The sequence below is a fragment of the Scyliorhinus canicula genome, chromosome 1 (assembly GCF_902713615.1).
Source record: "Scyliorhinus canicula chromosome 1, sScyCan1.1, whole genome shotgun sequence".
NCBI lineage: Eukaryota > Metazoa > Chordata > Chondrichthyes > Carcharhiniformes > Scyliorhinidae > Scyliorhinus > Scyliorhinus canicula.
The window spans coordinates 173,681,586-173,708,928 of NC_052146.1; the positions used below are offsets into that span (position 1 = coordinate 173,681,586).

General features: G+C 46.2%; 1 protein-coding gene across 2 annotated transcripts in view; it reads left to right on the forward strand.

The window, feature by feature from the left end:
* Positions 1–27,343, forward strand: part of LOC119969352 (interphotoreceptor matrix proteoglycan 1) — a 153,357-nt gene that overhangs the window by 18,984 nt on the left and 107,030 nt on the right. For both annotated transcript variants that reach the window (XM_038802884.1, XM_038802894.1), the window contains exon 2: positions 12,012–12,239. In XM_038802884.1, the coding sequence (XP_038658812.1) occupies positions 12,012–12,239 (228 nt within the window). The remainder of the gene's footprint in view (positions 1–12,011; positions 12,240–27,343) is intronic.

Here is a 27,343-nt window from a genome sequence, read left to right on the forward strand (position 1 = left end):
CTGGTGTAGAGTGCTGAGACATCCATTGTGACGAGGAATGTTCCTGGTTCAACTGGTCCATGGGTGCTGAGTTTCTGTAAGAAGTCCGTCGTATTGTGACAGAAGCTGGGCGTTCATTGATGGGTTTCAAGATGCCCCCGATGTAGCCAGAGAGGTTTTCACACAGGATCCCATTGCCAGATACAAGAGGACGGCCTGGTGTGTTGGCCTTGTGTATTTTAGAGAGGCAGTTGAGATCGTCAACTCAGGGAGTACGTTGGATGAGAGCATGTAGGGTGCTCTGAAGGTTTGGATCCAAGGTCTTGATCAGTCTGTTGAGTTGGCAGGTGTGTTCCTTGGTCGGATCTGCGGGTAACTGTCTGTAATGTTCCTGGTTGTTGAGTTGTTGGTATACTTCTTTGCAGTTGTCTGTTCTGTTCAGTACGGCGGTGGCCCCTCCTTTGTCTGCTGGTTTGATGACGATGTTGCGGTTGGGCTTGTGAGCGCGGATGGCGTTGCATTGTTCTTGGGTGACGTTCGGGGCTGTTTTGTGAATGCAACTGATGAATCTGGCATTGACGGGACTCCTGACGGCATGAGCATACATGTCGGGTCTAGGGCAGCGGCCTTCCGGAGGGGTCCAATTCGACTCTTCCGCGACAATGCAGAATCAACAAGCAGAAACTTAAAGCCAAGTTCCGCACTCATGAGTACGGCCTCAACAGGGACCTTGGATTCATGTCACATTACATTGACCCTCCACCATCTGGCCTGGGCTTGCAAAATCCAACCAACTGTCCTGGCTTGAGACAATTCACACCTTTTTAACCTGCGATTTCCCTCTCTCCAGTCATTCCGCCTGGATCTGTAGACTTAATTACCTGCAAAGGCTTGCATTCAAAGTATTATATTACAGCTTTAACTTTGTCTATGTGTGTTTCTGGAACCTACCTCTTCATTCACCTGAGGAAGGAGCAGTGCTCTGAAAGCTAGTGATTCGAAACAAACCAGTTGGACTTTGACCTGATGTGGTAAGACTTCTTACTCTGCTCACCCCAGTCCAACGCCAGCATCTCCACATCATATTTGACCAGAGGGTTAGACTCAGTACATCAAACGGCTCTGTTTTTCTTTTACTGCAAATGAGATCAGAGGCGAGGACTAGCAGAAGCACTATCTGACAGCTTACAGGCCCCAAACATATAATTTGATTGGGAACCTCCCATCCCTGGAGGCACCTAACCTGAAGACCTTTGACCAGATAGTAAAATTGGGTGAAGAATATTTCAAACCGAGGCCCTCGATTATCCTCAAATGTTATAAGTTCAGCTCTGCAGAGAGGGACCATAAAGAGTCTGTCTCAGCCTTTATGGCCAGGCTTCGCCAGCTTGCTAAGCACTGCGAGTTCGGGACTGCATTTAGTGACATATTGCACAATTGGTTGATTTAGGGCATCCATAACCTTTATATCCAGAAAAAGCTTCTGGCAGAGACCACAATTACATTGGAAAAAGAAAGCTCAGGTGACGGAGTGCGTGGCTGAAGTGGAGGTTAACCAGGTATGGGCAGTATGGCCATGAAGTCTGTAGCATGGTGGTTAGCATAAATGCTTCACAGCTCCAGGGTCCCAGGTTCGGTTCCCGGCTGGGTCACTGTCTGTGCGGAGTCTGCACGTCCTCCCCGTGTGTGCGTGGGTTTCCTCCGGGTGCTCCGGTTTCCTCCCACAGTCCAAAGATGTGCGGGTTAGGTGGATTGGCCATGATAAATTGCCCGTAGTGTCCTAATAAGTAAGGTTAAGGGGGGGGGGGGGGGGTTGTTGGGTTACGGGTATAGGGTGGATACGTGGGTTTGAGTAGGGTGATCATGGCTCGGCACAACATTGAGGGCCGAAGGGCCTGTTCTGTGCTGTACTGTTCTATGTTCTATGTTCATGGCCAGACACGGTCCTTGGGCAGGACCGGAACCCAAGAAGCAGGAAGAAGTCAGGTGTCAACCCAAATCTAAGGTAGCTGCTATCATTGCGGGGAGGACAGGAGACCTGCCATGTTCTGGAGTTCATGTGCTTCCAATGCAGCATGTTGCCGTGTGAGACAAAGCACGCCAATGCATAATGAAACAACAGCAGCAGCAGTCCACAGCACCACTGAACATAATGGAGAATAGCTCTGAAGAGGAGCATGCACTGTATCAGTTGAATGCAGTCCAATTGATTAAGCTGGCCCCGATTGAAATTGTCTTAAGGGTAAATGGTAGACGCCTTAAAATGGAAGTTGACACCGGGGCTTTGGTGACTATAATTGGTGAGTAGACTTTTCAATACCTTTGTGCAGAAACCCAGGGCTGCATTCTCCGGTCGCCAACGCCAAATCGCGTTTGGCGATCAGCCGGATAGTCTTTCCCTTTTATTCCATGAGCTAGAATTTTACTCAGATTTATGACTGGATAGAGGTGTACAAGGTGATGAGAGGCATGGATCGAGTGGATAGTCAGAGACTTTTTCCCAAGGCAGAAATGGCTGTCACGAGGGGACATAATTTTACGGTGATTGGAGGAAAGTATAGGGGAGATGTCAGGGGTAGATTCTTTACACAGAGAGCGGTGGGTGTGTGGAATGCACTGCCAGCAGAGGTGGTGGTCAGAGTCATTAGGGGCATTTAATCTAATCTTGTACAGGCACATGGACAGCAATAAATTGAAGGGGTGTAGGTTAGATTGATCTTAGACTAGGATAAATGGTCAGCACAACATCGTGGGCTGAAGGGCCTGTACTGTGCTGTACTGTTCTATGTTCTATATCTATGTTCTATGTCTATGTTCTATATGTCTGTTGTGTGGCACTGGATCAAATTCCACAGTTTCATTCTGCTTCTGAAATAGTCCTTGAGGCAAAAGCAATAGGGCGTTCTGTACCATCTCCCATTTTGTGGGATAAAACCACCTCTTTACAGTGAGGGGACACATCACATGTCAGCACTATTGGTATGCCTGGGTCAAAATGCACCTGGAGATTTGAAGACTGTAATGCTGAGACTGTAATTCACGACTGAGAAGGCTTCCTCTTGGGGGGTTCTTCATTGCCACCGCTGATTCTTCCTGAACAGCTGATGTAATGGTGTCAATGTATTGGCTGAATTCAAAATAAACCTTCCATTATCATTGACCATACCGAGGAAGGATTTACGCTTGCTGGTTCCAGGAATGTCTCGTATGGTCTTGACTTTTTCTTCCAATGTGCAACCCTGTCTCATCAACTCAAAATTCTGGGTATGTCACCTCTCAGGCCTACTAAGTATATTTTTTGAGTTTTAGGTGGATCCCTGCATCACGGAACCTCTTTAATATTTCCTCTATGCTGGCCATATGTTCTTCTGGTGCAGTGCTGGTGACTAGCACATCATCGAGGTAAACCACTTCCTTCAGAATTCCTTGGAGGAGATTTTTATCTAATGCTGGAAGACACCGCAGGCTAAAGTGAAGCCGAATGGAAGTCTGGTATACTGGAAGAGGCCTTTGTGTGTATTGACTGTAGCAACCCTCTGAGACTCCTCATCTAACTCTTGTTGCAGATAGGCGTGACTGGGGTCCAATTTTGAGTAGGTGAGGCCCCTGCCTTGAATTTGGGGGATCGGATACCGATTAATGTGGAAGACTTGATTTATCGGCAGTTTATCGTCCCTCATGTCGTTATCGAACGATCAGGTTTAAGGACAGAAATAATTGGCAATGCTGTCCACTCTGAAAACTGAACCAGATTGATTAGACCCAGCTCTTCCTGTCTCGTTAGCTCTGTTTTAATCTTCTGATGCAATGCATATTGCAATGGTCTTGCTCTGAAGAACTCGGGAGTCAAATCTGAATGAACATATATCTGGCTTGAACGCCCCTAATCCAGTCCAATTCCTTGTGGAAGATGTCTTCATACCTCCGTAAGACATCTTGGAGGATGGCATTAGATATGTTGAAGGCTTCCAGCCAGTTGAGCCTAATCTTCTGTAATCAGTCTCTTCCCAACAGACTGGGTCTAAGTCCTTCCACCACAACCAGCGGCAGATTGGGCTCCTACCCTCTGTAGACCACTGGGGTATTGGTTGTTCCAAAGATCATCAAAATTTCCCCAGAGTATGTTGAAAGCATGGCTGTAGTACTCCTTCAGCTTAAAACTTCAGGCTGGATTCTCAAATTCTGGGCTATGTCCCCACGCTGGCGTGGAAACGGTGGCATTTTATGACAGAAAAAATGGCGTAAAATGGCCACCGATTCCCCGCTTTGCTGCGGGCTAGCAGCAAGGCAGTGGGCTAGCAGCAAGGCAGTGGAGATCAGCCAGCTCCAGCTGCCAATACAACCTGGAAAATTCTCAGGGTCCGTGGCCGTGTTACATGGCGGAGGCCGTTCGTGGACCAAGCCCGCAAAATAGTGCCCCCTCTTTGGCCGGCTCGTGCGCCCCAGACCATCACCCCCCACAGTGCCCCAGCCCCAAATAAAGTCCTCCCTGCCCGCGGATCAGCCCTCCCACAACTGTGGCGGCACTGGACTGAGTCCGCAGCCGCCACGCCGAGTTCCCAACGGATGAGACCACACGTGACCGACGGCGGCGGGAACTCGGACGGTCGGGGACAGAGCATCAGGGAGGGGCCTTAGACAATGTCCTGAGGCCGTCGATACGTGGTATGCCGTACTCTCTGAGTACACCGCTTTGGAGGGGGCGGGGCATCGCGAAAGCAGCGCCGCCTCCGATTTGGTCGGGAATTGTGATTCTCAGCCAATTCCTTCTGATACGGCACTGGATAGTGAAAGGGAAAGTAGGAAGTTGGATAAGATATGGGCTGAGGAAAGTTTGTAGTGGAATTCCCCAGAGGTCAGTGTTGTGACCCTTGCTCTTCCTGATATATATCAATGACTTAGACTATGGTGTTCACAAATAAAAACAGAAAATGCTACACTCAGCTGGTCTGGCCGTATCTGTGAAGAGAGAAAGAAAGTTAACGTTTCGAGTCCGTATTACTCTTGATCAGAGCTGAAGAGGGATAGCAATGTTATGGATTCTATAGTTGGAGACGGGGTGGAGAAAGTGGAGCAGCATAGGAGGTCAGGGATAGTGGGAGCTGAGGAGAGATTGACAAAGATGTCATAGACACAATACAAAGGCATTAAAGACTAAAGAAGGTGCTGATCATGGCATAAAGGTAAGGTAGGGGAATAGAGGGAAAAGATCAGTGCTCAGTGAAAGCAAAATCTCCTTCAATTTTGTCTCAGCTCACCAGTGCAGGAATCAGGCTCCTGGATCAGGCCACCATTTTTAAATACCACCCGACCCCCCCCTCAGCCACCCCACCGTGGCTTCTAGACACCTCCACAATCCGGTGCCGTATCAGAAGGAATCGGCTGGGGGGGGGGGGGGGGGGGGGGGGCGTGGGATGAGGGCTGCTGGGGGGATGCGGAAAGGGCGTGCGGGGGGGTGGGGAGGGGGGTGGGGGATAAGTTAGGACATCACCCTCACCTAAAATTATTATCAAGTGAGCCTATCTCACATCTAGTTAGAGCCTATCCTACATCTAGGGCTGGTTTAGCTCAGTGGGCTAGACAACTGGCTTGTAATGCAGAACAGGGCCAGCAGTGCACGTTCAATTCCCGTACTGGCTGAGAATTCTGAATTCTCTCTCTGTATACCCAAACAGGCGCCGGAATGTGGCGACTAGGGACTTTTCACAGTAACTTCATTGAAGCTTACTTGTGACAATAAAAGATTATTATTATCATAGTTTTGGGCAGCACGGTGGCACAGTGGTTAGCGTTGTCGCCTACGGCGCTGAGGGCCCGGGTCTGGGTCACTGTCCGTGTGGAGTTAGCACATTCTCCCCGTGTCTGCGTGGGTTTCACCCCCACAACCCAAAGATGTGCAGACTAGGTGGATTGGCCACGCTAAATTGCCCCTTAATTGGAAAAAAATAATTGGGTACTCTAAAATTAAAAAAATAATAATTATTATTAGAGCTTCACTTTGAGTTAACACAAGGACACATTTCTAACATCTGAGGAAGGAACAATCACTATTTATCACTGCAAACATGCTCATGTTTGCTGCTGCTTATCTGTAGACTCTTTGAATTGGCCCCAGCACCGGGGAGATCATTCAGCCCTTTCTGTTCGTGCTGGCCCGTAATTATCGACAGCAATCCAAAAGGAATCCCACTGCTATAGTCTTCAGCTTCTCGTCACCTTTGTTTTCACTGCTGCAAATATTTATCCAATATTCCCTTAAAAAGCTGCAATAGCCTTTGCAGTGCAATCCATTCTTCAATAAAATAAATGTCTGTAAACAAGAAAAATTCTCCTAACTCAGCCCTCGCTGCTAACAACAATTTATATTAATGCCTTTCATCACAAACACCCCAGCCGGAGAAGGTACTATTTACCTTTCACTATTGGTGAATATAGGCTAAACGTAGTTTGCGGGTAAAGCTATGGTCTGAGAGCATCTTTCCAAAGCCTAGCTGATGACAAGTTGTCTCACTGATAGGTCCAGTAAGCTGAATACAGTAACACAGTTTACTGTTTGATTGCTGGGCACACTACACTACTGAGACATAATGAAAGAAAGGGAACACTCTGGATCACAGACAATAAAGGGCTACTTACAAGAGTGATTGTTGATGCTGTATACAAAGAATCATCTTAGAAAGTATGAGAACACAGTAGTAAGCTTAATAGATTTTTTTTCCAGAAAGTATACTGTGTATGCTTGTAAAATTAGCAATGAATGCCAGAATTTTACACTTCCCCTCCCTTCACCCCTCGCCGAGCAGGTTCTGAGGTTATGGGGAGAGCATGAAATTGCAGGGAACGGGATTCCCTCCAGTTTCGTGCCCTCCCTAACCTCACAGCAATTTTACATTAGGGCGGCCAGGGCCTCAGACGAGAAGCCCACCTTTCCCCAATTTAGGCCCTTAAATGGTTAATTAAGGGCCCTTCTCATCCAGCCTAAGTAGTGGACAGATGACACCTCGGGAGAACCCAAAAATGAAGATAAGTCGATCTCAGGTGGAAAGGGGGAGGGACTGTTCTCCTGCCTCCATTAGAGGCTCCCTTCTGACTGGAGATGCCCTCCCCTTAAGGCCAGGTGACGTCCAGACCTCCTTCCCCACCCAGCCAACCCCCAAGAACCCAATATCCCCCACCCCTTGTGACTCCAAGGACTTTGTTACACTCCCCACCCTGGGAACTCTGATACTTACCTGGACCTCTGGTTCCCAGAGTTAGGCTCTGGTAACTCCATGTAGTGCCTCTTCCGGCCACTACAGCACTGTTGATGGAGGAAATGGAGAGCTGTGAACCACAGTGATTGACCAGCAACTCTCCAAGGCAGGACTTCCTCCTGACTGAGGGGTAGAAGTCATGCCTTATGCCAATCAATGCTTATTAGTACGTAACTTGGGATCCTGGAGTTATGCTTCAGATGGCCAAGCCCCAGGCAACATTTCCAGTGGTATACACTCACCTCTACGTAGATGATAAATGTATAGATGAACATTCTGAAGAAAACTTTTTGACTTTGATCGATGGGTTTTGTGACACCTGGTAAGTGAATGGTAACATTGAAAATGATGGAAGAATGAAATTGTTTTGGTTTCAGTTGTCTCTTCATTCCTCTTCATTCCTTTACGACTTGCTTACATTTTGTCAATTGTATATTTGGCAAGGGCGGCACAGTGGTTAGCACTTCTGCATCACGGTGCCGAGGACCTGGATTCAATCCCGGCCCCAGGTCACTGACCACGTGGTGTTTGCACATTCTCCCCGTGTCTGCGTGGGTCTCACCCCCACAACCCAAAGATGTGCAGGGTAGGTGGATTGACCATGCTAAATTGCCCCTTAAGTGGAATTTTTAAAAAATTGTATGTTTGGAAGCTTATGTGTTGTATATTGGATTTGTTTATTGTCACGTGTACCGAGGTATAGTGAAAAGTATTGTTCTGTGTGCAGCTCAGACAGGTCATTCCATACACGAAAAGAAAATACAGAATAGGGCAAACAATGTAAATACATAGACACAGACATCGGGTGAAGCATACAGGAGTGTAGTATTACTCAGGAGAGAAGATGTGTGAAGAGATCTAGTCAGTCCATAAGAGGGTCATTTAGGAGTCTGGTAACAGCGGGGAAGAAGCTGTTTTTGAGTCTGTTTGTGCGTGTTCTCAGACTTCTGTATCTCCTGCCCGATGGAAGAAGTTGGAAGAATGAGTAAGCTGGGTTGGAGAGGTCTTTGATTATGCTGCCCACTTTCCCCCGGCAGCGGGAGGTGTAGATAGAGTCAATGGATGGGAGGTAGGTTCATGTGATGGACTGGGTATTGTTCACAACTATCTATAGTTTCTTATGGTCTTGGGCCGAGCAGTTGCCATACCAGGCTGTGATGCAGCCAGATAGGATGCTTTCTATGGTGCATCTGTAAAAGTTGGTAAGAGTCAATGCAGACATGCTGAATTTCCTTAGTTTCCTGAGGAAGTATAGGCGCTGTTGGGCTTTCTTGGTCGTAGCGCTACGTAGGTGGATCAGGACAGATTTTTGGTGATGAGCACCCCTAGGAATTTGAAGCTGTCAACCATCTCCACCTCGGCTCCGTTGATGCTGACAGGGGTGTGTACGGTACTTTGCTTCCTGAAGTCAATGATGAACTCTTTAGTTTTGCTGACATTGAGGGAGAGATCGTTGTCATTACACCACTCCATTAGGTTCTCTATTGTCCTCCTGTATTCTGACTCATATTTGTTCGAGATCCGGCCCACTACGGTCGTATCGTCAGCAAACCTGTCGATGGAGTTGGAGCCAAGTTTTGCCACGGAGTTGAGGGTGTATAGGGAGGCAAGTAGGGGGCTAATTACGCAACCTTGTGGGGCACCGGTATTGAGGACGATTGTGGAGGAGGTATTGTTGTTTATCCTTACTGATTGTGGTCTATGGGTCAGGAAGTCAAGGATCCAGTTGCAGAGTGAATAGCCACGTCCTGGGCTTTGGAGCTTTGATATGAGCTTGGCTATGATTATGGTGTTGAAGACGAAGTGGTTAGTTGACCCAAACCTAATAATTTGTCTTATATGTTTCCCCTCTTGGAAAAGCCTCAGAACAGAGGGCAAAGTCTCAGAATAAAGGGGTTCCATTTCAGACTGAGATGAGGAGAAATTTCTTCTCTCAGAGGATTGTGAGTCTTCGGACCCCCTTACCACAGAGAGCTGTGGGGCAGTGTCCTTTTTTATATTTAAGACTGAAATAGATAGATTCTCGATCAGTAAGGGAATCAAGGGTTACGGGGAAAGGACAGGAAAGTAGACGTGAGTAATGTTGGATCAATCGTGATCCTATTGAATGACAGAGTCAGCTCGAGGGACCAATTGGCCTACTCCTGTTTCTATTTCTTATAGTCTTATGGATAATAATTGGGAGCCGCAACCCCTTTTTGAGGTATGGATACTTACCGTGACATAGCAGATTTACCTTCTGAGGGTGGAGTATATTGTCACCACAGTTTAGGAGATATTCAAACAGCCTATTTACTTCCTTTTTTCCTGCTCTTCCAGGTTAAGACCATAAGACCATAAGACATAGGAGCGGAAGTAAGGCCATTCGGCCCATCGAGTCCACTCCACCATTCAATCATGGTTGATTTCAACTCCATTTACCCGCTCTCTCCCCATAGCCCTTAATTCCTCGAGAAATCAAGAATTTATCAATTTCTGTCTTAAAGACACTCAATGTCCAGGCCTCCACCGCCCTCTGTGGCAATGAATTCCACAGACCTACCACTCTCTGGCTGAAGAAATTTCTCCTCATCTCTGTTCTAAAGTGACTCCCTTTTATTCTAAGGCTGTGCCCCCGCGTCCTAGTCTCCCCTGCTAATGGAAACAACTTCCCTACGTCCATCCTATCCAAGCCATTCATTATCTTGTAAGTTTCTATTAGATCTCCCCTCAACCTCCTAAACTCCAATGAATATAATCCCACGATCCTCAGACGTTCATCGTATGTTAGGCCTACCATTCCTGGGATCATCCGTGTGAATCTCCGCTGGACCCGCTCCAGTGCCAGTATGTCCTTCCTGAGGTGTGGGGCCCAAAATTGCTCACAGTATTCTAAATGGGGCCTAACTAGTGCTTTATAAAGCCTCAGAAGTACATCCCTGCTTTTATATTCCAAGCCTCTTGAGATAAATGACAACATTACATTTGCTTTCTTAATTACGGACTCAACCTGCAAGTTTACCTTTAGAGAATCCTGGACTAGGACTCCCAAGTCCCTTTGCACTTTAGCATTATGAATTTTGTCACCGTTTAGAAAATAGTCCATGCCTCTATTCTTTTTTCCAAAGTGCAAGACCTCGCACTTGCCCACGTTGAATTTCATCAGCCACTTCTTGGACCATCCTCCTAAACTGTCTAAATCTTTCTGCAGCCTCCCCACCTCCTCAATACTACCTGCCCCTCCACCTATCTTTGTATCATCAGCAAACTTGGCCAGAATGCCCCCAGTCCCGTCATCTAGATCGTCAATATATAAAGAGAACAGCTGTGGCCCCAACACTGAACCCTGCGGGACACCACTTGTCACCGGTTGCCATTCCGAAAAAGAACCTTTTATCCCAACTCTCTGCCTTCTGTCTGACAGCCAATCATCAATCCATGTTAGTACCTTGCCTCGAATACCATGGGCCCTTATTTTACTCAGCAGTCTCCCGTGAGGCACCTTGTCAAAGGCCTTTTGGAAGTCAAGATAGATAACATCCATTGGCTCTCCTTGGTCTAACCTATTTGTTATCTCTTCAAAGAACTCTAACAGGTTTGTCAGGCACGACCTCCCCTTACTAAATCCATGCTGACTTGTCCTAATCCGACCCTGCACTTCCAAGAATTTAGAAATCTCATCCTTAACGATGGATTCTAGAATTTTGCCAACAACCGAGGTTAGGCTAATTGGCCTATAATTTTCCATCTTTTTTCTTGTTCCCTTCTTGAACAGGGGGGTTACAACAGCGATTTTCCAATCCTCTGGGACTTTCCCTGATTCCAGTGACTTTTGAAAGATCATAACTAACGCCTCCACTATTTCTTCAGCTATCTCCTTTAGAACTCTAGGATGTAGCCCATCTGGGCCCGGAGATTTATCAATTTTCAGACCTTTTAGTTTCTCTAGCACCTTCTCCTTTGTGATGGCAACCATATTCAACTCTGCCCCCTGACTTTCCTGAATTGTTGGGATATTACTCATGTCTTCTACTGTGAAGACTGACGCAAAGTACTTATTAAGTTCCTCAGCTATTTCCTTGTCTCCCATCACTAGATTACCAGCGTCATTTTGGAGCGGCCCAATGTCTACTTTTGCCTCCCGTTTGTTTTTAATGTATTTAAAGAAACTTTTACTATCATTCCTAATGTTACTGGCTAGCCTACCTTCATATTTGATCCTCTCCTTCCTTATTTCTCTCTTTGTTATCCTCTGTTTGTTTTTGTAGCCTTCCCAATGTTGTTCTGTTCACCTTAAGTTGAAACGCTTTGGGACATTTTATATTTTTATAAGCTCTTCATTAATACAAGTTGTTGTTGCTATTTGTTAGCTTTCGTTTTCTTCTATCCCCAGGGATTCTTCTGGCCTCATTTAGAATTAATGGGATGGTACCTAAGCCTCTTGACTGGAGGTTAAGTTGTCAATTTTCACAGCTCTATTTTTGTCACTGTTAGTAAGAACAGATTTTTTTTCCCTTATTGCTAGTTTAAAATTGCTCAGTATTTTATTTTTATTATATTCGACTGACATGTAATTTAGATTTCCACTTAATGTGACCTTTCTGAGGACTTGCTGACTGAGTTATTCTGATCTGAAAGTACTGACTGTTGACGGTAACTCAGTAGCTTTCTACCTTTCAGTTAGACGGAACTTAAAAACAGTAAGTAAATATCTCATAAAGGTTTTCCTACACCAACTATTTGGTAAGAAAATAATTTGTCATAATCAGGCTTATTTTGTATTTTATTTTGTATTTGCAGATGGCGTTGCAGTGGGGAATAATCGGGAGAATAAAACTAACCCTGGAGCTTCTGAGTCACTGAATGCAGTAAACAGCCAACAAATCTCAACCATTGGAAGGATAGTCAACTGGACAGCCAAGCACAGGGCAAAGAGGTCAACCTTCTTCCAAAATGGAATTAAAATCTGCACCACAGAGTCAATCAGGCAGATCATGGCCAGTCACCTAGCATATTACAAGTTAAAGGGTAAGCAATTTATTTTGATGTACAACCACTTTATATTAAGTTAATTTGAAGTTTGATTACTTTGTGTAAATGTGTATCTGGTACCAAACAGATCTGGAACTTTATTTCACTTTTCACATCAGTATCTTCAATGACTGGCACCAGCTTAAGAAACAAGACCCTCTGTTTCTCTCTGTTTGTTCCAAACGCAAACTTCTTTCAAGCAGTCACAGAATCACAGAATAGTACTGCACAGAAGAGGCCCTTTGGCCCATCAAGTCTCCACCAATGCATGAAAAACACCTGCCCTGCCTACCTAATCTCGTATGCCAGCACTTGGCCCATAGCCTTGAAAGTTAAGCTGCGTCAAATACTCATCCAGGCACTGTTTAAAGGATGTGAGGAAACTCGCCTTTACCACCCACCTGGGCAGTGCATTCCAACCCATCACCATCCTCTGGGTAAAAAAGGTTTTCCTCAAATCCACCCTAAACCTCCTGCCCCTCACCTTGAACTAAGGGGGACAGCTGCTTCCTATCCATCTTGTCTATACCCCTCATAATCGTCTACACCTCAATCAGGTCGCCTCTCAATCTTCTTTGCTCCAGCGAGAATAAAAACAAGCCTATCCAACTGCTTTTCAAAACTTATTGGACAGAAAGTACCAAGATCAATTGAGTTAACTTTCCATAATCTGAGGATTCACAGGATACAATAATGGAGTTGGTGACCAATCACAGTAATCCAGCATTATCAGTTGGTCGACAAGAGAGTCAGACTTGACATCAGGGGGAAACCCCAATGATAACAGTGGGAACTGTAGGAGCCATCCACCTATTGCTACTAAACCTGACATGATTCTCATGTCACTCATATACTGCATCGCTATCTTTTTTTTTCTGTTAGAAATCTATCCTAACTGTATTTGCATTCCTCGGGAGCTATCACATAGATTTACCACTCGCTCACTGAAATTATAGCCGCAACATTTACACTTCCAAGATGAGTGAGGGAGTTGTAGTGTGGAGAATTATAAATTAAACCCATGTGAACCCACCACAGCATGTCACCCACATTTGTCACCATATTTACCATGGCAGGTTTCAGGGATTACATACAAACATACAAATTAAGAGCAGGAGTAGGCCAGTCAGCCTCTCGAGCCTGCTATTGCTATTCAATACGATCATGGCTCATCTGATTGTGGCCTTAGCTTCACATTCCACCTCGCCCCAATAGCCTTTGTGTGTCCCACTGCATAGTAGCAAATTATTCATATTTAAATCAGGCTCCTGTGCTGGAATTGGGAGCCCAATCTGAAATTCATTGGTGCTGCCTGGGTTTCCTCGGGCCATGCCACTCTGCAGCCAAGGGGTGGCAGAAGCTTCCCTTGCTGTTCTAGGTGGTGGAGGTTGCAGAATTGGAGAGTGCTGCTATTGGATTATTGGCAAGTTGCTGTATTGCATCCTGCAGATGATACACACTGCAACCATGGTACGCTGGTGGTGGAAAGAGTGAATGTTTAAGGTGGTGGTTGGAGTGTCAATCAGGAAGAGTGCTTTATCCTGGACGGTGTCGAGCTCCTTGAGTGTCATTGGAGCTGCACTCATCAAAGCAAGTGGAGAGTATTCCATTACACTCCTGTCTTGTGCCCCATAAATTGCAGACAGGCTTTGGGAAATCAGAAGAAGAGTTACGCACAGCAGAATTCTCAGTCTCGGGCTTGCTCTTGTAGCCACAGTATTTACATGGCTGCTCTGGTTAAGTTTCCAGTCAGTGGCAATCCGCAGATTATTGAAGTGTAGCATTCAGCGATGATAATGCGCTTGAGCTCCAAGAGGAGATGGATAGATTCCTTTTTGTTGGAGATGGTTATTGTTTGATACTTGTGTGGCACAAATGTTACTTGCCACTTCTCAGTCCATGCTTGAAGGTAGTCCTAGTCTGCTTCATTATCTGTGAAGTTGCAAATGCAACTGAACAATGTACAATCATCAGTCGACATCTCCACATCGAACCTTATGATGAAGGGAAAGTCATTGATGTTAGATTTGGTTCCCTGAGGAACTCCTGCGGTAAGGTCCTGAGACTGAGATGACTGATGTCCAACAACCACAAACATCTTGCTTTGTGCTCAGTATGACTCCAGAACAGCGAAGATTTTCCCCCATGCTTCCCATTAACTTCAATTTTACAAGATCCCTTTGATACCATACTCGGTGAAAAGGCAGTCACTTTCACCTGACCTCTGGAGTTCAACTCTTCTATCTATGTTTGATCCAAGGCTGTAATGAGAACTGGGGCCCAACTTTTGCATTGCTGAGAAGATTGTTATTGAGTTAGTGCTGCTTGATAGCACTGTCAGTGATTCCTTGTATTACTTAGCTGATAATCAAGAGTCGGCTGAGAGTGTGGTAACTGATTACATTTTGAGGACAGGATACACCGGGGTAATTTTCAACCTTGGAAAGCTGCCAGTGTTGTAGCTGTACTGAAACAGCTTGGTTAGAGGCACGGCTAGTTCAGTACCACAGCTGGATGCAGTCAGGGTCCATATGGTGGAATTTTGGAGTTTTCTTTTCCTAAATGTTGGTTCCAGTAGGAAAAGCGGAGGGTAGCCCACCACCTGCCTTGCTGGATTTTTCCACCATATTTTGAAACTTGTACTTAACTGCACCCTCAGCAAGTTCTGTTCACCAATTCCCCCATTTTACAAAATCTGTTGTAACCCCCATCAACATGACGTTACAAGCCTTCATCTCCACAAGGACTATATAGTGGTCGCAGCCGCCAATACTGTCATGGATACTGTCATAATATACACCAATATATCATGGTGCAGACACATACTGATGGACATACACAGGGACCAATCAACATGTACAAACACCACAGCCAATCACCAGTTAGAACACACGCACCATAAAGGCAGAGGGCATCACTTTTTCCGCTCATTCGGGATGCTGCCTCTCAGAAGCACAAGAGCTCATCAAGTATAGTACAAACTCACACCACGTGCTGAGAGATTCAACTAGTTCGGACAGGCACAGGTCTCTAGTTAAACTAGCATCGTATAAACCCACAGTTATAGTATGTCTATTATTTTATAAGAGTTAATAAAATAGTGTTGAACCTTCTTGAGTGTTGGTGGCATATATCTGCTTCACAAGTCCACAGTGCCCAACACTTCAGACACATGCACCTGCAGCAGGTAGATTGCTGAGGAAAACATCAAGTACGATTATTCTCGTGCTGCTTTCCACACTACCTACCACAAAGCCCAGTCCGGCAAATGTCTCCTTCAGGACTCGGCCACCCCAGTCGTTGGTGGTGTTTCCAATCAATTCTTGACAATGGACATTGAAGTTTCCCATCCTATGCAACCCTCAATTCATCTTTCAAATGTTATTCAACATGGTGGTGTACTGGTTCATCAGCCCTGGGAGACCAGTGGGGGCGGTGGGGGGGTGATCAGCAGAATTTCTTTGAGCCAATAACGAGATGTCACAGGGCCACTTGCTCCCAACAGCAACCCTCTGACCCAACCACTAGTAGGCCTATTGGGTCAGTGAGACAGGACACACCCAGGCATGGTGATGGAGGAGTTTGAGACAGCGTTTAAATTATATGATTTTGTGAGGATGTCCAATCTGATTCTTGCTTGATTACAGCCTTTGTGAAGAGCTCCCAATCTTATTTGCAGATGACACTAAAGTCGGTGGAGTTGTGGACAGTGCGGAAGGATGTTACAAGTTACAGGAGGACATAGATAAGCTGTAGAGCTGGGCTGACAGGTGGCAAATGGAGTTTAATGCAGAAAAGTGTGAGGTGATTCATTTTGGTAGGAATAACAGGAATACAGAGTACTGGGCTAATGGTAAGATACTTCGTAGTGTGGATCAGCAGAGAGATCTCGATGTCCATGTACATAGATCCCTGAAAGTTGCCACCCAGGTTGAGAGGGTTGTTAAGAAGGCGTACGGTGTGTTAGATTTTATTGGTAGAGGGATTGAGTTTCGGAGCCATGAGGTCATGTTGCAGCTGTACAAAACTCTGGTGCGGCCGCATTTGGAATATTGCGTACAATTCTGGTCGCCGCATTATAGGAAGGATGCGGAAGAATTGGAAAGGGTGCAGAGGAGATTTACCAGGGTGTTGCCTGGTAGGAGGGAAAATCTTATGAGGAAAGGCTGAGGGACTTGAGTCTATTTTCATTAGAGAGAAGAAGGTTAAGAGGTAACTTAATTGAGGCATACAAGATGATCAGAGGATTAGATAGGGTGGACAGTGAGAGCCTTTTTCCTCGGATGGAGATGTCTAGCACGAGGGGACATAGCTTTAAATTGAGGGGAGATAGATATAGGACAGATGTCAGAGGTAGGTTCTTTACTCAGAGAGTAGTAAGGGCGTGGAATGCCCTGCCTGCAACAGTAGTGGACTCGCCAACACTAAGGACATTCAAATGGTCATTGGATAGACATATGGATGATAAGGGAATAGTGTAGATGGGTAAAAGCAAATTATTGCGGATGCGGGAACCTGAAACGAAAGGGAAAATGCTGGAAAATCTCAGCAAGTCTGGCAGCATCTGTAGGGAGAGAAAAGAGCTAACATCGAGTCCGATGACTCTTTGTCAAAGCTGGAGTGTAGATGGGCTTTAGAGTGGTTTCACAGATTGGTGCAACATCAAGGGCCGAAGGGCCTGTACTGCGCTGTAATGTTCTATGTTCTACGTTGGCATAATTCCCCAACTTTGCAAAGCTGACTGAGCAGGGCATGCCTTTGTTGTTTACCATGCTTTAAATAAATAAAATATACAATAAATAACCTTTTATTGTCACAAGTAGGCTTACATTAACACTGACATGAAGTTACTGTGAAAAGCCCCCAGTCGCCACATTCCAGCGCCTGTTCGGGTACACAGAGGGAGATTTCAGAATTCTCAGCTGGTATGGGAATTGAACCCGCACTGCTGGCCTTGTTCTGCATCACAAACCAGCTGTCTAACCCACTGAGCTAAACCAGCCGTCTGGTCTATGTTAGGGGTTCTCTCCAATTTTATTCAACTTTTTAACAGCAGTTTAATACAACTGAGTGGCTTACGTGGCCACTTCAGATAGCAGTTGTTAGCAGTTAAGAGTCAGTTCGCTGGATATGGACCTGGGGTCACTTATATAAGAACATAAGAACATAAGAACTAGGAGCAGGAGTAGGCCATCTGGCCCCTCGAGCCTGCTCCGCCATTCAATTAGATCATGGCTGATCTTTTGTGGACTCAGTTCCACTTTCCGGCCCGAACACCATAACCCTTAATCCCTTTATTCTTCAAAAAACTATCTATCTTTACCTTAAAAACATGTAATGAAGGAGCCTCAACTGCTTCACTGGGCAAGGAATTCCATAGATTCACAACCCTTTGGGTGAAGAAGTTCCTCCTAAACTCAGTCCTAAATCTACTTCCCCTTATTTTGAGGCTATGCCCCCTAGTTCTGCTGTCACCCGCCAGTGGAAACAACCTGCCCGCATCTATCCTATCTATTCCCTTCATAATTTTAAATGTTTCTACAAGATCCCCCCTCATCCTTCTAAATTCCAACGAGTACAGTCCCAGTCTACTCAACCTCTCCTCATAATCCAACCCCTTCAGCTCTGGGATTAACCTAGTGAATCTCCTCTGCACACCCTCCAGTGCCAGTACGTCCTTTCTCAAGTAAGGAGACCAAAACTGAACACAATACTCCAGGTGTGGCCGCACTAACACCTTATACAGTTGCAACATAACCTCCCTAGTCTTAAACTCCATCCCTCTAGCAATGAAGGACAAAATTCCATTTGCCTTCTTAATCACCTGTTGCACTTGTAAACCAACCTTCTGTGACTCATGCACTAGCACACCCAAGTCTCTCTGAACAGCGGCATGCTTTAATATTTTATCGTTTAAATAATAATCCCGTTTGCTGTTATTCCTACCAAAATGGATAACCTCACATTTGTCAACATTGTATTCCATCTGCCAGACCCGAGCCCATTCACTTAACCTATCCAAATCCCTCTGCAGACTTCCAGTATCCTCTGCACTTTTCGCTTTACCACTCATCTTAGTGTCATCTGCAAACTTGGACACATTGCCCTTGGTCCCAAACTCCAAATCATCAATGTAAATTGTGAACAATTGTGGGCCCAACACGGATCCCTGAGGGACACCACTAGCTACTGATTGCCAACCAGAGAAACACCCATTTATCCCATTTATAAGCCAGGCCAACTAGGTAAAGCAGATTTCCTTCCCTCCAGGGCATGGGGCATGGAAAATTTTCAGACTGGAGACCAGTTACCAGTGGTGTACCACAGGGATCAGTGTTGGGTCCTCTGCGATTTATGATTTTTATCAATGACTTGGAGGAGGGGGCTGAAGGGTGGGTCAGTAAATTTGCTGATGACACCAAGATTGGTGGAGTAGTGGATGAGGTGGAGGGCTGTTGTAAGATGCAAAGAGACATTGATAGGATGCAGAGCTGGGCTGAAAAAGGGCAGATGGAGTTTAACCCTGATAAGTGCGAGGTAATTCATTTTGGTAGAAAAAATTTGAATGCGGATTACAGGGTCAACGGCAGGGTTCTGAGGAACTTGGAGGAACAGAGAGATCTTGGGGTTTATGTCCACAGATCTCTGAAGGTTGCCACTCAAGCGGATAGAGGCGTGAAGAAGACCTATAGTGTGTTAGCGTTGATTAACAGGGGGTTTGAGTTTAAGAGCCGCGGGGGTATGCTGCAACTATACATGACCCTGGTGAGACCACATTTGGAGTATTGTGCGCAGTTCTGGTCACCTCATTAAAGGAAGGATGTGGAAGTATTGGAAAGGGTGCAAAGGAGATTTACCAGGCTGCTGCCTGGTTTGCAGGATAGGGTCTTATGAGGAAAGGTTGAGGGAGCTAGGGCTTTTCTCTTTGGAGCGGAGGAGGATGAGAGGCGACTTAATAGAGGTTTATAAGATGATGAGGGGGATAGATAGAGTGGACGTTCAGAGACTATTTCCTCGGGTGGATGTAACTGTTACAAGGGGGCTTAACTATACGATTCAGGGTGGGAGATATAGGAGGGATGTCCGAGGTAGGTTCTTTACTCAGAGAGTGGTTAGGGTGTGGAATGGACTGCCTGCTGTGATAGTGGAGCCGGACACTTTAGGAACTTTCAAGCGGTTATTGGATAAGCACATGGAGCACACCACAATGACAAGGAGTGGGATAGCTTGATCTTGGTTTTGGACAATGCTCGGCACAACATCGAAGGCCGAAGGGCCTGATCTGTTCTGTACTGTTCTGTGTTCTATGTTATTACTCATCCAGTATTCTAGATTACTAGTCCAGTAGCATAACCATTATGTGAATATTCCCACCCAAATGCTGATCTTCTCTCACTCGGAATTGTCATCTCTTCCCTCTCAATATTGGGGACGATCCACAAGGGTCTGGGGCTGCCTGCCTGCTGGCAAATTAATTGATGGCGGGATTTGAACCTCGGTCCCCAGCCCATTGGCCTTGATTTCTGGCCCAGTGACATTATCACTACTCCACCGTCTCCCCATTATTATAGAAATTCTAACATTAGTTCTGAAAACTGAGTCTACATCTGTGTCATCCTGAGACTCTTTCTAAAAAGATAAAAGTTACCTCTTATTTAATGCACTGTATAATCTCATTTTCTAGCCACGTTGAAAAATGTATAACAATCATCTTCTCAAAACAAAAACTGTGATGCATTTGGCAAATTATGTAACTTACATAATTTTTGCTTCATGAGTCGGTCAGCTTTTTAAAAAGCATAAACCCATGTCAAAAGCTTAAGTTCTTGATTCAGGTTTGCCATTTAATTGAGATCATGTCAAGTATATCCTTTATTTCACTCTCTAGACTCCTAACTAGCTTCTAATCCTGTTAGTCGCTGTTCTAACATCCTCGAGATGTGTGTCTCTGAAATGATCCTGTTTATGTTCTATTAAATTGAGGGGTAATAGATATAGGACAGAGGTCAGAGGTAGGTTTTTTATGCAAAGAGTGGTGAGGCCGTGGAATGCCCTACCTGCAACAGTAGTGAACTCGCCAACATTGAGGGCATTTAAAAGTTTATTGGATAAGCATATGGATGATAATGGCATAGTGTAGGTTAGATGGCCTTTAGTTTTTGACTTCCCATGTCGGTGCAACATCGTGGGCCGAAGGGCCTGTACTGCACTGTATCGTTCTATGTTCTATTTCCCATTCTTCCATCTCATTTGAAATACCTTGAATTCTAGGACGCTCAACATATTAATGCTGATACCGCTTGTCTTCTGCTATGAGCTCTTGGCCTGGCTGTGGGTCAGAGGTTCTTGGGTTCAAATCTCTCCCCAGACCTTTCAACACATAATCAATGCTGTCTCTACTATACAATAATGAGGTTGCTACAATGTCAGAGATCCTGTCCTCTGAAGGGAATGTTAAACTAAGGCCCCTTTTGCCCCCACAAGTGGCTGTCGGTGATCCCATAGCACAACTGCATTTTTTTAAAAAGCAGCAAAGGTGTCCTGGTCAATATTTGTCACTCAACAAACATTGCTAAAACAAGTTATCTGATCATTTATCTTAACTAGTGTTTATGCACAGACTGGTTGCTGTGGTAAGCACTATAAAAGAGGCTTACAGATTGCAAAGCAATTTGAATTGTCCTGAGGTGGCAAAGAATCTGCAGCGATTCAAGAAGACGACTCATCAAACACCTTCTGAAGGGCAAGTAGGATTGGGCAATAATTTCTGGCCTTGTCAGTGGTGCTCTCATCTTACGAATGAATTTAAAATAAATTCCTTTTATTCCTATAAACTGTCATCTGATCCAGCCACTCACTCTGTTGTGAAACTTGACGGGCTTTTAATCCTTTCCCATATCCACATTGAACAGAGCAATCACTCCCACAATGGCAACTGTTCATTCTAATGCCCGCTGTCTACCAGTTATAACAAATGCTACATGTATTTAGCTCCATGTATCTTATTGGGCCTGTCCACCCATCAGTCCTTCTGTTAGACCATGAACCAAGGTTGCACCAAGGAGCCCTGAAGGCTCCCTTCAACTCTTCCTCATTCCTCCTCCTAAAGGTTCCAGATCCTGATGATGTTGGGATTTTTGTTTTTTATCCTGGGTTCCAGCTTATGCACAAATCTCATGTGGATGCTGGGACCATGTGCCAGGACTATGTAGAGTAGGAAAATTGCAACATTAATCAGTGCGTAACACTGATTTGTCTCCATAGATTCCCTACTGTGCAGATGGAGGCCATTTACATAAAATTTACAGTGCAGAAGGAGGCCATTCGGCCCATCGAGTCTGCACCGGCTCTTGGAAAGAGCACCCTACCCCCTACCCAAGGTCAACACCCCACCCTATCTCCATAACTCAGTAATCCCACCCAACACTAAGGGCTATTTTGGACACTAAGGGCAATTTATCATGGCCAATCCACCTAACCTGCACATCTTTGGACTGTGGGAGGAAACCGGAGCACCCAGAGGAAACCCACGCACACACGGGGAGGACGTGCAGACTCCGCACTGACAGTGACCCAAGCCGGAATCGAACCTGGGACCCTGGAGCTGTGAAGCGATTGTGCTATCCACAATGCTACCGTGCTGCCCACAATTTGACCATCGAGTCTTCACAGACCCTCTGAAAGAGCATTCTACCAAGGCCCACTCCGCATAACCCCACCTAACGTACACATCATTGGACTGTGGGAGGAAACCGGAGCACCCGAAGGAAACCCACGCAGGCACAGAGAGAATGTGCAAACCTCACACAGACAGTCACCCAAGGTCAGAATTGAACCAGGGTGCCTGGCGCTGTGAGGCAGTACTGTTAACCACTGTGACACCATGCCGTCCCTATTGGTTACACTTGAACGAAATAAACTCATAGAGCCACAGGTATTGAGCAGCGGGGGTGGGGGGGAGTGGGGGTGGGGTGGGACTGACTGGATTGTTGGACATCGTCCTGGCATGGGCCAAATGCCCTCCTTCTGTGCCGTAAATGACTTTATAACTATATAGAAGCAGCCAAGTTGGGTCTTGAGTAGCAGTGGTTAGCACTGTTGCTTCAACTGCCCCAGGGTCCCGGATTCGATTCCCGCTTGGATCACTGTCTGTGCAGAGTCAGCACGTTCTCCCCGTATCTACGTGGGTTTTTCCGGGTGCTCCGGTTTCCTTGTCCCGAAAGACGTACTTGTTAGATGAATTGGACATTCTGAATTCTCCCTCTGTGTACCCAAACAGGTGCCAGAATGTGGCAACTAGGAGCTTTTCACAGTAACTTCATTGCAGTGTTAATGTAAGCCTACTTGTGACAATAATAAAAATTATTCTTATAGACTGAAAAAACAGTTTGGCCCACATTTAACTCAAGGCAGCATCTTGGAAACGGATTTGTAGCTTGCGATAGGAACGATGGCCTAGAGGATTGTTAAGGGGCTGGTTGACAATTAAATTGCTTGCAAGAGCTCATTAAAGGGATGGTATGCCACTTTAGTAACAACAACAGCAGCCAGCTGAACAGGGGTGAATAGGTTGTTGCTGCAAATTGAAATAATGCTGAGCTTTCGGTTTGCTCTTTCTGGTTGACATCAACTTTGCTGAACCTGAAAAATACTTTTGATGCACATCGGGAGACTTTCTATAATTTGTCTTGATTGTAAAGTAAAGTCGCCATAGTCCCAGATGACCATCAACTGATTTCCCCCTTTGAGGGGGAGAGCTGACTGGTGGTAATTTAAATTGAGGATCACCACACCTCAGGCGAGGGCCAAGGTTGAGAAGACAGGGCTGCCATGAATAACCTCAGCCTGATTGGAGATTGAACCCACGCTGCTGGCCTCACTCTGCATCACGAACCAGCTGTCCAGCCAACTGAGCTAAACCGGCCTACAAGTGTATCCACACGTTATTGACAGCTCTGCTGTATATTCTCTCAGGACATCAGCCAGATAGAGTGATTACTGTGCTGCTATACCTTATTGGAGTTAAGAGGAGAAATTGAGTGCTCTGAGAAACCCCAGACACTAGCTGAGCACTCGTGTGTGGTATTTTGAAAGGATAGACCATGATAGACCATTCTGGCTTGGGTCACTGTCTGTGCGGAGTCTGCACATCCTCCCCGTGTGCGTGGGTTTCCTCCGGGTGCTCCGGTTTCCTCCCACAGTCCAAAGATGTGCAGGTTAGGTGGATTGGCCATGCTAAATTGCCCTTAGTGTCCAAAATTGCCTGAAGTGTTGGGTGGGGTTACTGGGTTATGGGGATAGGGTGGAGGTGTGGACCTTGGGTAGGGTGCTCGTTCCATGAGCCGGTGCAGACTCGATGGGCCGAATGGCCTCCTTCTGCACTGTAAATTCTATGATAAGGTACAAACAAGCAAGAGCTTTATTGGAAAGGCATCTTCTCTAAAAGCTGCTAGATTAGGCTGACTGTTAGTCCACCCATACTGCCGATGACATCATCAATTACATCACATGTTCAAACTCTTAAAATAACCTGGTTCCAACTTGGGACAACCATGAATACACAATACTTTCCTCCCCCTTTACATCAGAGGTGCCTGCAACAAAACAGTCTGATGTTAGCAATCAAAATTTACAATATCAACAATTAACAAGCACAACAGCAAATAAGTTAGAGGACATCAATTTCTGTGTGGTTGATGGTGGACTTCAGGCATCTTTTTTTTCATGTTGACTGCAGCCTCTGGAGTTTTTGCCTGAGTTTGGGCGTCTTCTGTAGTTGCCTCAACCGGAATCAACACCGTGTTTGCAGGTTGACTCGGTGTTAAAATGTCCTCAACTGAGGTAATGTTTTCCACAGCTGTTTCTGGTATTGTCAGGTTCTCGGTAATGTCTAGGTCTCCACTTGGCACAGTTCGTACAGACTCTCGGTTGACTCTGTCTCTGGCAAACCTGTTCTAGCTGCTAACAGTTGGTCAATGTAACTTCTCCACACAACATGGTCCTAAGTTTGAACAGTGTAGGAAATTGGTCCTGTCTGTGCTAACATGGTGGCAGGTATCCACTTCTCACTGATGGTAAAGTTCCTTGCCAGTACTTCTTGACCTTTATGAAAAACATGGCATTTAGCCCTGTTCTCATATCATACAACCTGATTCGGCTGCTTTTTCAGAGCTTTCACTTCAGAGGCTAGTTCTTTAGTTTGTGCTCCTGGCTGTTTTACCATTGCCAATCTATTTTTCAATCTGTTTTTTCATTGCCAACCACTGCCCCTCCAGCCTCCATACCAAGGCCTCCTTTACCTGAATTTCATGGCACAGCCTCCTGAGATGGCACGGTGGCACAGTGGTTAGCACTGCTGCCTCAGAGCTCCAGGGGCCCGGGTTCAATTCTAGCCTTGGGTGACTGCGTGGAGTTTGCATTTTCTCCCTGTGTCTGCATGAGTTTCCTCCGCGTGCTCCAATTTCCTCCCACAGTCCAAAGATGTGCAGGTTAGGTGGATTAGCCATGATAAATTGCCCGTAGTGTCCAAAGGTTAAGTGGGGTTACTGGGTTACGGGGATAGGGTGGAGGTGTGGGCTTGGGTGGGTGCTCTTTCGGTGGGTCGTTGCAGACCCGATAGGCCAGGTGGCCTCCTTCTGCATTGTAAATTCTATGATTCTCCAGATTGAGGCGGTACTTCTGTCAGACCCTGCGCCTCTCCCATTGAGGTTTTATTCTCGCTAAATTCTCCCTCCCGTTTTAGGACTTGTTTCTGGAATGAAACTTCTAACCTCTCCAGTTGAAGCTGTTGCTCTTGAAGATTTCCAAAAGGGCTCTCGCCCTTTAAGAACATGTCAAATTTAGTCTTTAGTACATGGTCATGGGTGGAGAAAGGGGCCATCTGGGATGGGCTAGGGATAGGGTGGAATTAAAGGGGCGGGAGTTAAGTGGGGAAGAAGACAGACGGTAGAGGGAATTGGAGACATAAGCTGCCGGTAAGGCTGGTAACTTGGAACGTCCGGGGACTGAATGAGCCGGGTGTTCGCATGCCTCAGGAGATTGAAAGCGGGGGTGGTCTTTCTGCAGGAGACACACCTCCGTGTGAAGGACCAAGTTAGGTTAAGGCCTAGCAGAAGCCCCCAGCCAGTGGCAAAAGCTCCCCAGCCAGTGGAACAGATCCCGGGTGAATGTGGCAGCGCTGGATACTGTCCGCAGCCGGCACTCCGGGTTCCCGATGGCATGGGCCACATGTGGTCCCAGTGAGGGCAGCACGGTAGCATGGTGGTTAGCATCAATGCTTCACAGCTCCAGGGTCCCAGGTTCGATTCCCGGCTGGGTCACTGTCTGTGCGGAGTCTGCACGTCCTCCCCGTGTGTGCGTGGGTTTCCTCCGGGTGCTCCGGTTTCCTCCCACAGTCCAAAGATGTGCGGGTTAGGTGGATTGGCTATGCTAAATTGCCCTTCGTGTCCTCAAAAATAAGGTTAATGGGGGGGGTTGTTGGGTTACTGGTATAGGGTGGATATGTGGGTTTGAGTAGGGTGATCATTGCTCGGCACAACATCGAGGGCCGAAGGGCCTGTTCTGTGCTGTACTGTTCTATGTTCTATGGTCTGCACCGTTGTGAACTCGGCCTATTGGGGGCGGAGCATCACGGGTGGGCCGGCCGAAGACACGCCAATGGCATTGCAAGCACTGGATGCGTCCCGATGACGCCGACTTGGACGGGGCAGAACATCACGAACTAGCGTCAAACCGGTGCCTGTCCCAATTCCGGAGTCAGAAGCCATCCTCCACCCGATCATGTTCCCAATTTTGGCGTCGGGCTACGGAGAATTCTGCCCTGTGTTTCTCAAAACATCCAGTACATTAGAACCATAGAATTCCTACAGTGCATAAAGAGGCCATTCAGCCCATCGAGTCTGCACCAATCTTCTGAAAGAGCACCCGACCTAGGCTCACTCACCCGTCCTATTACCATAATCCCACCTATCCTGCACATCTTTGAAGTGTGGGAGGAAATCGGAGTACCCGTAGGAAACCCAAGCAACACAAGGAGAATGTGTACACCACCTAAGTCCGGAATTAAACCCGGGTTCCTGACGCTGTGAAGCAGCAGTGCTAACCACTGCACCACCGTGCCGCTCCTACTCATGTCTTCCTTTGTGAAGACAGAAGCAAAGTACGAATTTAGTTCCTCAGCTACTTCTTTGTTCCTCATTTAGCTTTGAGGTGGGTTTGCTGTCTGGCTTGATTTTGAGGTGTAGTTCAACTCCAGTCACAGAACCTCATGAATCTTCAAACACCTTCTCATGCATCTTCGGAAGTTGTTGTAATTTGCTCTTTGAATCCATTAATTGAATGACTATTTCCCAGTTAAACCGAATCTTAGCTCTGCCAATCGGAGCATGAAAACTTCCATGAACAACATGAAGAGGCAACTTCGTTCCCTGCCCATTTGCTTTTACTTTCACCATAATGCATCCTCTTAATTGTACAACCTCTTCAGTGTACGTCCTTAGGATCATGTTTGATGTTTTCAAAGGCAGGTACTTCAGTTTTTGATCATAAATTGTCTCAAGCATTAGCAACACTGTGTCCGCTTCCATTTTAAAGATGTGATCTTCATGTTTTGTATAAGCTCAAAGATAGAACATAGAACAGTACAGCACAGAACAGGCCCTTCGGCCCTCGATGTTGTGCCGAGCAATGATCACCCTACTCAAACCCACGTATCCACCCTATACCCGTAACCCAACAACTCCCCCCCTTAACCTTACTATTAGGACACTACGGGCAATTTAGCATGGCCAATCCACCTAACCCGCACATCTTTGGACTGTGGGAGGAAACCAGAGCACCCGGAGGAAACCCACGCACACACGGGGAGGACGTGCAGACTCCGCACAGACAGTGACCCAGCCGGGAATCGAACCTGGGACCCTGGAGCTGTGAAGCATTTATGCTAACCACCATGCTACCATGCTGCCCAAATGTTGTTGATCTCCCTGCATTGACAGGATACCTAGCTAAAGCCCTTGCAGTAGCTCGGTTTCACTGTCTTTTGAGTGATTTGAACTTCATCAACTAATTTGTAGACACGACTCGATTGTTTATTTATGTTG